Source organism: Pongo abelii, chromosome 4 (assembly GCF_028885655.2).
Source record: "Pongo abelii isolate AG06213 chromosome 4, NHGRI_mPonAbe1-v2.0_pri, whole genome shotgun sequence".
In the NCBI taxonomy this organism is placed as follows: domain Eukaryota; kingdom Metazoa; phylum Chordata; class Mammalia; order Primates; family Hominidae; genus Pongo; species Pongo abelii.
This window is the reverse complement of record NC_071989.2, coordinates 85,763,740-85,777,987: the sequence shown is the minus strand read 5'-3', so window position 1 is coordinate 85,777,987 and position 14,248 is coordinate 85,763,740. Positions and strand designations below refer to the sequence as shown.

Genomic DNA, 14,248 nt, shown 5'->3' with positions numbered 1-14,248 from the left:
AAAGTGCACAAGCATTCTTGCATGAGCAAGTGTGAGAGCATAAGGAGCATGGGTGTGTGATTTCAGAGGGTTTGCTAATTTTGTAGTTCTGATTTTATTTTCCATGCATAGTATGGTCATTTTTTGGTAGTGAAGTTTTTTCTATTTTGTGTGATGATTTTAAATGTTCAAAGTATTCTTGCCAGCAAAACCAACCAGAGAAAAAGAAAACATTTTTGAGCTAATGTTCTTTAAATATTACTTAACTAAATGTGATTGATAGTGTTGGTGAGAGAGGGATTTTAAATCTCCCAATCATGATTTTGATTCTTTTATTTTATTTTATTTTATTTTTTGAGACAGGGTCTCACTGCATCACCCAGGCTGGAGTGCAGTGGTGTCATCTTGGCTCACTACAGCCTCGACCTCCTGGGCTCAAGCGATCCTCCCACCTCAGCCCCACAAGTAGCTGGGACTACAGGTGCTTACAACCATGCTTGGCTAGTTTTTTATATTTTTTTTGTAGAGACAGGGTTTCGCCATGTGGCCCAGGCTGGTCTTGAACTCCTGAGCGCAAGCAATCCACCTGCCTCAGCCTCCCAAAGTGCTAGGATTACAGGCGTGACCAACCGTGCCCGGCTTTTTTTTTTTTTTTTTTCTGAGACAGGGTTGCTCTCTGTCTCCCAGGCTGGAGTGCAGTGGCATGGTCATGGCTTACTGTAGCCTTGACCTCTTGGGTTTAGGTGATCCTCCTTCCTCAGCCTCCTGAGTAGCTGGGACTACAGGTGCATGCCAGCATGTCCAGCTAATTTTCGTATTTTTAGCAGAGACAGGGCTTCACCATGTTGCCCAGGCTGGTTTCGAACTCCCAGGCTCAAGCAATCTGCCAACCTTGGCCTCACAAAGTGCTGGGATTATAGGCATGAGCCATCGCGCCTGGGCTGATTCTGGAATGTTTTATTTTTCCCCTTAATTTAGTATTTTTTGCTTATTTTTAAAAGTACTCCTATTAGGCATAACTCTTTGGGTTTTCCTGATGAACTGACCTTTTTATTATAAAAAAACCTTTATTTTTGTTAATATGTTTTGTCTTAAAGCATATTTGATTTGTTATTAGTATTGCCACTCCAACCTTCTCATTTCTTTTTATTATCATTTTTATTCATTTGCTTTCAGCTTGTCTGTTTATATCTAGTGTGCACCTGTTGTTGATAGCGTATAGTTGCAGCTTTCTCTACATCCCGTGTGTCAATCTCTGCCTTTTAATTGGAGTGTCTATTTTGCTAACACTTAATATAATTATTGATCTGCTTAGATTTGAGTCTACTATTATTCTTTTCTCTTTGTCTCTTTTATTTTTGTCTTCTATTCTTCCTATTCCTTTTTTGGGTTAACTAGAAACATTTTAAAATTTCATTTTAGTTTTCTTCCAACTTGCATTTCTTGGCATATATAACAGTGGTCCCATATGATTATAATACTGTATTTTTACTGTACTTTTTCTATGTTTAGATACACAAATACTTACCATTGTGTTATAGTTATCTACAGTATTGAGTACAGTAACATGCTGTACAGATTTGTAGCCTAGGAGCAATAGGCTATATCAGTAGTCCCCAACGTTTTTGGCACCAGGGACCAGTATTGTGGAAGACAATTTTTCTCTGGACCCGGGGTGGGTAGGATGGCTTCAGGATGATTCAAAAGCATTACATTTATTATGCACTTTATTTCTATTATTATTACATTGTAATATATAATGAAATAATTATATAACTCACCATAATGTAGAATCAGTGGGAGCCCTGAGCTTGTTTTCTTACAACTAGATGGTCCCATCTGGGGCGTGATGGGAGACAGTGACAGATCATCAGGCATTAGATTCTCATAAGGAGCATGCAGCCTAGATCCCTCTTGTGTGCAGTTTGCAATAGGGTTTGTGCTCCTATGAGAATCTAATGCTGCTGTTGATCTGACAGTAGGCAGAGCTCAGGGGGTAATGCGAGCAATGAAGAGTGGCTGTAAATACAGATGAAGCTTCACTTGCTTGCCCATTGCTCACTGCCTGCTGTGTGGCCTGGTTCCAACCCCTGGGCTATGTCATATATCCTAGGTGTGTAGACCCCTGGTCTGTATCATATATCCTAGGTGTGTAGTAGGCTATACCATGTAGGTTTGTGTAAGTTGCACTCTGTGGTGTTTGCACAACAATGAAATTGTCCAACGACGCATTTCTCAGGACATTGTTAAGCAGTGCATCACTGGATTATAGCATTTTAAGGATAGGTACTTTAAACCTACTTTTTTTTGGAGACAGGGTCTCGCTGTGTTGCCCAGGTTGGAGTGCAGTGGCATGATCTTGGCTCACTACAACCTCTGCCTGCCGGGTTCAAGTGATTCTCCTGCCTCAGCCTCCCGAGCAGCTGGGATTACTGGCTTGTGTCGTCACCATGCCCATCTAATTTATTTTTTGTATTTTTAGTAGAGCTGGGATTTTGTCGTGTTGCCCAGGCTGGTGTGGAACTCCTGAGCTCAAGTGATCTGCCCACCTTGGCCTCCCAAAGTGCTGGGATTATGGGTGTGAGCCACCATGTTCAGCCTAAACCTACTTTTAAAAAATGATTTAATATTTTAAAGTATGCTTCTTGCTTTTTGGGGGGGGACTGTAGTGGCAGGAACACAACATACTGTAGCCTTCACTTCCTGGGCTCAAGTGATCCTCCTGACTCAGCCTTCTGAGTAGCTGGGACCACAGGTGCATGCCACTACTCCTGGCTATTTAAAAAATATTTTGTAGAGACGAGGTCTCCTTGTTGCCCAGGCTGATGTTGAACTCTTGGGCTCAGGTGATCCTCCTGCCTTGGCCTCCCGAAGTGCTGGGATTATAGGCGTGAGCCCCTGTGCCCAGCCCTTAATTTTTTTCATTAGATAGGAAGTGCATTCTATATTTCAGATAGATGAATTTTTCTATCAAAATGAAATAGTTATATAAACTCAATTAGACTAAGTTGGATAAGCCAAAATCAAAACACTTGTATTCTTGTGGCCAGTTTATGAATTAGATTAAATTAGTACTGGATTTAAATGACTTGATAAACCATACTTTCTTTCTAGAACACCAGTTAATGGAAGAAATCTATGTAGATTGTAGATGTCTTGAGTAAAATCAATTTTACTTATGATTAATTTAGTAGATATTTATTAAACACTATGTGCTTGTTATATATAATTCTGAATTGATAATTTTAAACTACTCTCCCTTTGACACCTTATGGCCATGATATCTGAGCTTCTAATTTGATATGTTTATTAGTTTTATGGCCTGTGGTATAAGAAAGTCCAAATATCTGAAAAAAATCAACATTTAACTTAGAAAAATTTTGAGGCATAGGTGAAGCTTGTCTTAGTGTTATCAGGAATAGAGTCTCTCAGTAGCAATAGGAATAATTGCTAACATTAAAAAAACCTTTCTGACCAAGGTTATTAGTGCCTTGCATAGATCTACTCTGTTTTATCCTCACAAATAACCCTGTGGGGCTGTTTCTGTCATTACTTGTATTTTATATATGAGGACAAGATGGCAGAGAGGTTAAATTAGCTGATCAAGGTCACACAGCCAGTGTGTGGCAGTCAGAATCCAAAGCTAGGTTGCTTGGCTTCAGAACCCATCTTAACCCATTCAGCACCATCTTTCCTGTTTGATGATTCCTCCTTCTGTTTTCTCTCTTAATATCATTGATTCCTTATCAACATCTGGCATTAGCCATCCTTTGGGAGGTACCTGGTATTGGCATATTTTTTTTTTTATGTTTTAGTTATGGGTAGAAATGACCAAGTCCTTAGAAATTGGTGGTAAAGTAGCTAGTTCCCTGAGGACTTCTAGTTCTTGTTGTAAACAGAAAATTCCATAAGAATTATTGTTCCTTCAGAACTATTTTACTATTCAAATAGTTGTCAGTAGGAGAACTTTTCCATTTGTTCATATTTTCCCTTTACAATTAGATTCTGGTAGCTGCCTAATGTTCTGTTACAAAAATGTCAATATAAACATAATTATTGGTCTATTTGTTTTGGATTTCTTTCGTTCTTTAAATACCTTGTTTTATTTTTTTGAAACATGGTTAAGCCTTTAATGTTTTGGGAAAACTGACATAAGTTTCTTAAAACTTATGTTCAGAAACTGAATGTTTCACTCCTCTCTAGTGCAAAATTTCATTTTTACAAGTACATGCTGCTTTAGACACACAGGTGAGCTGTATGTCACTACCATTAAATGCCAAATGATACCAAAATGGACCTAGTAAGCAATCAGTTGTTATAGTGCAAAAAGAATCAAAGGTTTAGTCAATAACTCATGAAGTTTGATGTACTAGTATTGATAAGCTAATTAAACAGATCTGTCTGTGTTCTTCCAGCCTACTGGGGCTCTGCTATGATTAGCTTTACAGCAAGGAGTGTTACAACATTGAATGAAAGTAACTGATCAGAGAATGATGTAGTCACGGAGCTTTAACTACTCCCATTTCTGGTCACAGAATGGTTTCAGGGAAGGTAGGCTTTCTTTGCACACCTGCAGCCTGTCAGTGCATAGGCCTCTTGTGGTCAGTATTGATTGATTCTCATAACAGAAGTAGAACAAATTTAGTGTTTTGCAACCTTCTGTGATTTAATATTGTTATGCTTTTTGCCGTAACAGTCACAGAAATCCTTCTCCAATAGTGAGTAATTATTGCAATGCCTGCTAGCTCAGCTGTGGTTCTGAATGTTTCAGTGTTGCCAATATAAACTCCGTGATATATTCTAGAGTTCATAATCCAGTTTTAAAAGCTGGCTGTACTTGGTGAATAAAGGTATTGCTGAGAAATAAATTGTAAGGGGATGAGGGAGAACTGGACCCATTCTTTCTCAAAACTTTCCAGAGAACTGTAGAGTGAGATCTGAATATAATTAGTAAAGAGAAAGAATATTTTAAAAGAATATTTTAAAAAACCAAACCAGCTGTGTTGATGTGCACCTAGAGTCCTCATTACCAGGGAAGCTGAGGCAGGAGGATCTCTTGAGCCCAGGAGTTTGAGGCCAGCCTGGGCAACAGAGCGAGACCCTATCTCTCTTTAAACACACACACACACACACACACACACACACACACACACACACACACACACACACACACACACACACACACACACACACACACACACACACACACACACACACACACACACACACACACACACACACACACCCCTCCCCACACACCCACATACACCAAAAAAAAACAACCAAACTAACAAGTTAAAGGCTTTGGAGGCAGTCTTTCCAAAACCTGTTGTTTTCTTCATAGTATGTTGGTGTCTTTCTAGACTTCACTGTTCAATGAATTATACCCATTGGTGTGAGAAGTTAGATCCTAGATGTAGCACTCTAATGGGAAATGTCTTAATTTTTTTCAGTCTACAGTTGGTCTGGAATGTGATCCAGCTGATAAATATTGAGCTTTTACTATATGCCAAGCAATGTGATAAGTCCTTGCAATATACAGATGAATAAGAAATGGTTGTTGTACTAAATAGCCTCATGTTCACTCCCAGGCAGATGGGATAAATTACTTAGTTAAATACATATTATGTATTGATTTGATATATTGAAACTGTTGTTAGTCAACTGCTGATATATTGATATATATTTGATATATTGACTGCTGTTAATCAGTCAACCACATGTTAATTGCTTTCTACCATTGCCGTATTCTTAGGAACTTTAAATCTAGTTGAGGAAAAAGTCATCTATCCTCAAATAGTTAGAGAAGTGCTTCTAAAACTGATCTAAGAATTTTAAAAACTTATATTTACACTTAAATATAATCTGAAACATTAAGTATAGTTTGAATCATTTGGTTTCCATCTTATACCTATATTTGTATTCTTGTGTAACATCACTTGGTTCCAAGTGATCATTTAAAGGAACAGTGTTTTCACAAATACGTGTATTTTGGGTTTGAAAAATTCTGAAGGTTGAGAAGCACCAATTTAAACCAAGAAAGTGTAAAGAGTCTAATTGTGAATATAGATGGAAAGTACATTGATAATAGAGATGGGGTTCTATGGAATGAAGTCATTACTACCTTTTACTGCAGTTGTAAATTTCTTGTTGGATTTTTAATAATAATACTGCAATGATGTCATTTTCAAATGAGAAGATGTGCAATTGGAGTTAAAAAACAGTGATTTAAAGCATTCTTCTTTTATAAATGTATGTATTATAAATAAAATATAAATTTTTTCCTGCCTTAAAAGGTAAGAGCCTCTATTAAGGACATTTTATTCTTAAATGGTTTAATTTATACTAGGTTTTCAGATGCTCTTAGGGGAAGAATTGTCTCCTCTTTTGTTAGGGGTACCTTAATAGAAATATCTGCGGACTGCCATCATAGGCCACAACATGTAGTAGTTAGGAACATGCTCCTGTTTGCATCCTGATTCTGCACTTGCTAGCTCTGTGACTTTGGGCAAGTTATATAAACCTCTGAGCCTTACTTTCCTCATCTTTGAGAGGGAGATAATTGTACCTAGGATAGATATGAGAATTAAACGAGTAATATAATGTAGTTGTAGGGCCTTACACATTTAAATTCTAGCTGGAAAGTTATAGCAGATTGAGGTGAAGAACAAAAGCTGGCACAGGCCATTTTCCTTTCATATTCTGTATTTCCTAATTAATTTTAATACTAGCCAGAATGACAAGGGTACTTTTAGAAAAGAAAGGCTGGGCTGGGCGTGGTAGCTCACGCCTGTAATGCCAGCACTTTGGGAGGCCGGGGTGGGCGGATCACCTGAGGTCAGGAGTTCAAGACCAGCCTGAACAATATGATGAAACCCCGTCTCTACTAAAAATAGAAAAATTAGCTGGGCGTTCTGGCATGAGCCTGTAATCCCAGCTACTCTGGAGGCTGAGACAGGACAATCGCTTGAACCCGGGAGGTGGAGGTTGCGGTGAGCTGAGATCACGCCATTGCCCTCCAGCCTGGGCAACAAGAGCAAAACGCCATCTCAAAAAAAAAAAAAAGGAAAAAAAAAAAACAACAAAGGCTGAGGAACTTCTCCAGATGAAAGAAGACCAAGGAGACATGAAAACTTAAATATGATGCATGATCCCAGATCAGGAAAAATACTATAAATATAGGATGTTATTGAGAATTTCTAAATATGGATTATTTATTAGATAATAAATAGTGCACTGATGTTACATTTCCTGAATTTTATAATTGTAGTGTGAGCAGTTGAAAAACATAGATGAAGGCGGCCGAGTGTGGTGGCTCACACCAGTAATCCCAGCACTTTGGGAGGCCAAGGCGGGTGGATCACTTGAGGTCAGGAGTTCATGACCAGTTTGGCCAGCATGGCAAAACCCCGCCTCTACTAAAAATACAAAAATTAGCTGGGCGTGGTGGTGTGCACCTGTGATCCCAGCTATTCAGGAGGCTGAGGCAGGAAAATCATTTGAACCCAGGAGGCAGAGGCTGCAGTGAGCCGAGATCGTGCCACTGCACTCCAGCCTGGGAGACAGAGCAAGACTCTGTCTAATAAAAAAAAAGAAAGAAAGAATAAAACATAAATGAAGGCTATATGAGGCTTCAGTGAACTAGTCTTGGAACTTTTCAGTAGGTTGTATTGAAGGATGATATCTGAAATAAGACAATTTATTGCTTACTATGGCAAGGGACAACTATGCTTTTTAGGCACAGCTTCTCTGGGCATAGAGATTGCTGGTATTATTGTGGATTATTGGGAAGGGCAGTCTTCAGGGATTGATGGACTTTCAGGGTCCTAAGTGGGTTGATATCATCTGTAGATGCGTGGTCATGTGGGTAAGACTGCTCTTGATTGATTGGCCCTCAGAGGTGGGTGTATGGGAGTGCAATTGTTCCTGACTGGCTAACTTTCACAAGCAAGAGGCTGAACAAGAAAACTTGTTCATTCAGGTGCCTTTTTATTGTTCTGTAGAACAGGTTTAAAACAGTTCTGGTGGCTACATGTTGCCAAGGCTACAGAAAAACCTGTCTCTCTGAGGAATGTGGGAACTTAAAAACATTACCAATTTGAAATTTTTTTATAATTAAAGAATTTAAAGTATTATAAGAATCACAGCACTATTGTTTTGTTTTGAAGGCCATCTGGAAAGATGAGATTCACCCCTATCGTGAAATATCTTTATTGTTTTATCTGACCCCAAAGTAATTAATATTCCTTTTAAGATAATATAGAAAGATGTAAAGAGTGAAAGTCACTGGTTAATACCATCACACAGAGATAGTCACTATTAACATTTTATTGTATAGATTTCTCAATTTTGTGCTTACTTGGCTTGAATCTTAGTTCTTCTATTTAATAGATACGGTACTTTAGTCAAGTTACTTACCCTGTCTGTGTTTCATTTTCTTATCTGTAAAGTAAGAATAAATACTTGTTTATTGAGTTGTGAGGATAAAATGAGTTAATTTACGTAAGACATTTAGAACAGTGTCTGACATGTAGTTAATGCTACCTATGAGGATTTGCTATTATTACCATATTATGTCCATTCTAAGACATATGTTTGCTATTTTAAAGTTTCTGCAGTTGGGATTTAACTTAACAACTGGTGGTGATTACGATGGGTAGTGTTTTCTGTTTGTTTGTTGTTGTTCTTTCTTTTGTGGTCCATAATATAATGGTATGTTTTACAATTGGTGGTCTATCTTAGATTGCATAAAATACAGTATGTGGGCATCTATTTTTTTAATACAGAAGTGAGATCATACAATGCATACTCTTTTACACCTTTAAAAAAATTTAGGCCAGGTGCGGTGGCTCACACCTATAATCCCAGCACTTTGGGAGGCCAAGGCGGGCGGATCACCTGAGGTCAGGAGTTCAAGACCAGCCTGGCCAACTTGGTGAAACCCCATCTCTACTAAGAATACAAAAGTTAGCTGGGCGTGGTGGTGCGTGCCTGTAATCCCAGCTACTTGGGAAGCTGAGGCAGAAGAATTGCTTGAACCTGGGTGGCGGAGGTTGCAGTTAAGTCTCGAGATTGCCCCGCTGCACTCCAGCCTTGGTGACAGAGCGAGACTTTGTCTTAAAAACAAAAAACAAACCAAAAAAAAACCTTTTTCAAGGACATATTTTCTTTTCTTTCTTTTCTTTTTTTCAGATGGTGTCTTGCTTTGTCACCCAGGCTGGGGTGCGGTGGCGCAATCTTGGCTTGCTGCAACCTCTGCCTCCCGGGTTCCAGCAATTCTCCTGCCCCAGCCTTCCCAGTAGCTGGGATTACAGGCATGGGCCAATACGCCTGGCTAATTTTTTTGTATTTTTAGTAGAGATGGAGTTTCACCATGTTGGGCATGCTGGTCTCCAACTCTGGACCTCAGGTGATCCACCTGTCTCGGCCTCCCAAAGTGCTGGGATTACAGGTGTGAGCCACCGCGCCTGGCCGCAAGGACATATTTTCAATGTCATACAGATTTATTTAATTTTGTATAGTGGCTGAATAGTATAGTGTTATATGGATGAACTGTCATTTGTTTACTGTTTATCTACTAGGACTCTTTATTGTTTAATTTTTGCTCTTGTGGAAGATTTTGATAAGTGGAACTTGGGGAAGTGGAACTTGGTGAAGAGGGATAACTTGGGATAACCTGAGTGGAGATTGAGATAAAAAGTGCAAGTTATATTTGGGGACTATTTCTGTTTAACTAGAAAAGGAGGTTTCGAACAGATTATAAACTGTATTGAGTACTAGGTTAAGAGCTTTAGATTTTGTTTTTAAGGTTTTGTGGGGCCATTCAACATTGAAGAGTAATTGGAAAAAAGTTTTTTCATTTCATTTATAACTCTGCCCATATAGTATAGATGAATGGCTTGATATCAACTTAAAATGGTTGTGTTTAACATATTTGTCAATGATGAAGATGTACAAAGTTTGTTTGCTCATTAAGTTTTCATTTGTACTTATGAATTGAGAAATAGGTCGGATTATAAAATTATCATTTCAAATTATCTTAACAGGGTGCCAAGATGCATTGAATCTAAATTGTTGACAATTTCTATAGATAAATGGAAGATTTTGCCTTTCATTTAAAATAATTTTTAAAAATTTCCATGAAGACAGTTTGATTTTGATTTGGTCAGCAGTACATTTGGAAAAGGTGTATGGTTTTAATCAAGAATTAGTTATATCTGTGGAAGTACCTCATCTGGAGCAAGTTCTTTTCTAGTTTGTTCTGTTTAGACTTTATTTGTAGTTTGTAGTGCCACGCTGAAAAAAATTGGAGTGAGTTTAGGAAGGAGCAAACAGGATGGTAGAGGAACCTAAAGCTGTTATGTTTCACGAGAAATTAGGGTACAAGGAAGGAAGGTCATGACAGTTGTCTCTAAAGTAGTCCAGATTGGTTAGTATGACTCGAAATATGATCCAGTATAGTACTGTTTTTATATTTCCAGCACCAATTCCAGCTATCTCCAACTTTTTTCCCTCATTTCCTGTGTTCTTTGAGTATATAACTTTGTTTTTTTAATTTTAAATTTTTAAAATTTTTGAGACAGAGTCTCTTTCCAGTTGCCCAGGCTGGAGGGCAGTGGCACAATCCCGCCTCACTGCAGCTTTGACCTCCCAGGCTCGGGTGACTCTTCCATCTCAGCCTCCCAAGTAGCTGGGACTACAGGTGCATGCCACTGCGCCTGGCTAATTTTTTTTTTTTTTTTTTTTTTACTAGAGATGGAATTTCACCATGTTGCCCAGGCTGGTTCTGAACTCCTGGACTCAGGCAATCTGCCTGCCTCAGCCTCCCAAAGTGCTGGGATTACAGGCATGAGCCACTGTGCCTGGCTGAGTACATAACTTTCAGGTATATACTGTGCTGGTATCTTAGAAGGGTAATCAGGAATGTGAAGACATTTGAGAAGGTAGATACAGGCTATAAATAGTGCTAGAAGGAAGCAATGGATAAATTTCAACTCAAATTCTAGATTTTGTTTATTTTTTTTCTGTTCATAATTTTGTTGTAAACTTAGTGATTAAATTGCCTTTAAAACTTCTTTTCAAGGCTGGGCACAATGGCTCATGCCTGTAACCCCTGTGCTTTGGGAGGCTGAGGTGGGAGGACCAGTTAAGCCCAAGAGTTTGAGACCAGCCTGGGTAGGCAACATAGGAAGACCCCGTCTCTATAAAATCCTAAAAAAAAGCCGGGTGTGGTGGTGCATACCTGTAGTTCCAGCTGCTGGAGAGGCTGAGGTGGGAGGATGGCATGAGGCCAGGAGGTTGAGGCTGCAGTGAGCCGTGATTGTGCTATTGCACTGCACCCTGTGTGACAAAGCAAGACTGTGTCTCAGAAAAAAAATCGAAAACCAAAAAAAGCTGTTTTCAGAACACACATCCAATCTTTTTGAATTTTTATTACGTTAAATTGGTATTCATAGTCACACATTATTCTTACTGGACTGAAAATATCATGTAATGCATGTTGAAATGTGAGTATTACCATAAAAATCAGAGTTAGGGCTCTGGACTCTTTTAACAGATGAGGAACAGATGAGGAAACAAGTTCCTATAACATATAGTTAGTGGCCTGGGCCCAAATTCTTTCTCTTATTATTTTTTAAAGAGATAGGGTCTCTCTGTGTTGCCCAGGATAGCCTCTAACTCCTGGGCTCAAGTGATCCTCCTGCCTCAGCCTCCTGTGTAGCTGGGACTACAAGCACGCACACCATGCCTGGCTTCTTTCTTTTATTTTTATCCTTCATTTTGAAAATATTTTCACAATTTAGTTAATATTCTTATATGAGATCTGCTCAGGGATTTTTTATTCCCTTCAAGAGGAAGGGGCACTTTGATAGGCTATTGCTATTGTGGACTGGACTATTAAAATGCTTACTTTAAAAGCTTTTCCTGTTGTACTTATTATCCCACAAAATATTATTTTTATTTTACAATCTAAGATGTGACCAGATTCAGTTATTTACTTGAGAAGAATTGAGCATGGATTTTGGTATAGCAAATACTGAGTTTTAAATTTTCACTCTGGCTATGAATAAATGATTTATTTTTTTAACAGATCAAGAAGTTGGTATATGTTTACCTGGTTCGATATGCTGAAGAACAGCAGGATCTTGCACTCCTGTCCATAAGCACTTTTCAGCGAGCTCTGAAGGTAAATAATGGAGTGAGTAGGCAAATAGATACAAGGTTTCTGCAGAGTTGAAAGTGTGTCATTTAAAGAAGTGGAGAAATAATCCACTAAATAGCACAGTAGTGTCTTGAAAGAGTTAAAAGCCTCCTATAGTGCCTACTCAATACACTTAGAAAATAATTTATACAACCAACTGAAACCTTGCTGTATATGTTGCAGCTTCTGTATGTTTGTTTATATTCAATATAATTATTTTCATGCTTCAAAGAGCTGTTTATCATTATACTAGTTGTTGAAAGTACGCAAAAGGGTATAAGACATTTTTAAACATGAAATTGATGACCTGCAGCATTTTATTATTATGAAAGTATAAAAACCTAGCATATGTAGTAATAAATGACCAACTAGAATTATAACTATTACTTTTCTTTAAAACATTATTAAAGAAGTAAACATTTATTTATGTCTGTCTTTTTTTCCCATTCCCATATACTAATTGTTCATTTTAAATTAAGTAGCTTTCTTTTGCTATTGTCATATTACACCCTTTAAGCACCTATTAACTGTGAAAGATGTCTTTAAAATATTGTAAAGTTGAAATTTTGGTGAATATTTTTGCACTATTTTTAGGACCCAAACCAACTAATTCGTGCAAGTGCTTTGAGAGTTCTGTCAAGTATTAGAGTGCCAATTATTGTACCTATCATGATGCTTGCTATTAAGGAAGCTTCTGCTGACTTATCACCATATGTTAGGAAGAATGCAGCCCATGCAATACAAAAATTATACAGGTAGGTGCATTGTTAACAATATATCAAAGATCTCTGATGTTACATGGAATGTTATAGACCACAGAGGCTTATTTTATTTGCTCTTTTAGGTAGGCTGTTCTTATACTAAGTAAATCCAATGACTGTATGATGGTATTTCCTCCTGCTGCAAACGTTCCTTACACGTCTTTAATTTTGTTTTGACTATAGAGACCCTATGTAGGTTTTTATTTGTGAGGCTGTTAGAGCCTGTGATAATTTATAGATTTTATAACTTAAGAATAATCAGAAATTGAATTCTCATTTATATAGTCTATCTCATGTACACATATTCTTGTATTATTAGAAAATTGAGATTTTTTTTTTCCTGTTTAGGGTAGAATCTTAAGTGTGTGATCCTCTCAACTCACTTATATGTGTTTTCCCTTCTTCCATCTTTGTTCCTGCTGCTCCCTTCCTTGTCTAATTCTTTTCCAGAGCTATTTTATTAAGTAATTTTTAAAAGTGTAGTGATTTGAAGTATAGTGCTATACCATATATGTGTGATATTTTAGAAATGTTATGCAATATTATACAATGCCCTGATCTCTGTGGAAAATTTACTGCCCAAATAGAATTGTCTACAACAATTTGGTATTATTTTCAGCTATCATTTATTCCTCAAGCTTTTTGAGACTCTCTTCTGTTTCTGGTGTTGTATTCACAGTATTGTGCTATGTGTATTTAGATGTATGAAAACAGTAGAGGATGTGGCACTTAATTATGAATAGCATATCATGTATTTGAGGAAGAAGATCAAAGACATACCAAATAATTAAAGGCAATCTATAATGAATAAGATATTAGCACTTGATATATATGTATATACAAAGGTACACTAGCAATGTCTTTGATAGGACAGGGACCAGAGATGATCTATTTTGTTACCAGAAAGTAAAGATGTAATGAGATGGGATTGGTAGTGAAATACTGCTTTGAGAAGGAAGACTTAAGCTGAAATTTGAAAGAATTAAAAAGTTTGTCCAAATAATTATAATGCTTAGTAATAAATGTATATGTTTGTAAAAAGTGAAACCTCATATTCCTATGTTAACTGCCAGACAAAGTTTTATCATGCTTCTCACTCAGCTTTTCTTCTTAGAAACTTATGGGATAAGATCCATGCTCACTCTAATGGTTTAAAAGTCCTTCTATCACTGGGCTCCAGTATATTCCAGCCTCAATGCTTGCCTCTCCTTGCCTTGAGCTTATAGTCTGTTAGTATTCTATCTCAAATGTTTTAATCTTATTACTACCTCTTATTTTTCTTAGTTGTAGTTGGCAGATTTTATAA

The 14,248-nt window shown here is 37.6% G+C and overlaps 1 protein-coding gene across 3 annotated transcripts in view; it reads left to right on the top strand.

Annotated features, from left to right (window-relative positions):
- The window catches only part of AP3B1 (adaptor related protein complex 3 subunit beta 1), a 293,463-nt gene that overhangs the window by 54,129 nt on the left and 225,086 nt on the right, over positions 1 to 14,248 (top strand). For all 3 annotated transcript variants that reach the window (XM_002815683.5, XM_024247265.3, XM_054555656.2), the window contains exons 4-5: positions 12,071 to 12,166; positions 12,776 to 12,936. In XM_002815683.5, the coding sequence (XP_002815729.2) occupies positions 12,071 to 12,166; positions 12,776 to 12,936 (257 nt within the window). The remainder of the gene's footprint in view (positions 1 to 12,070; positions 12,167 to 12,775; positions 12,937 to 14,248) is intronic.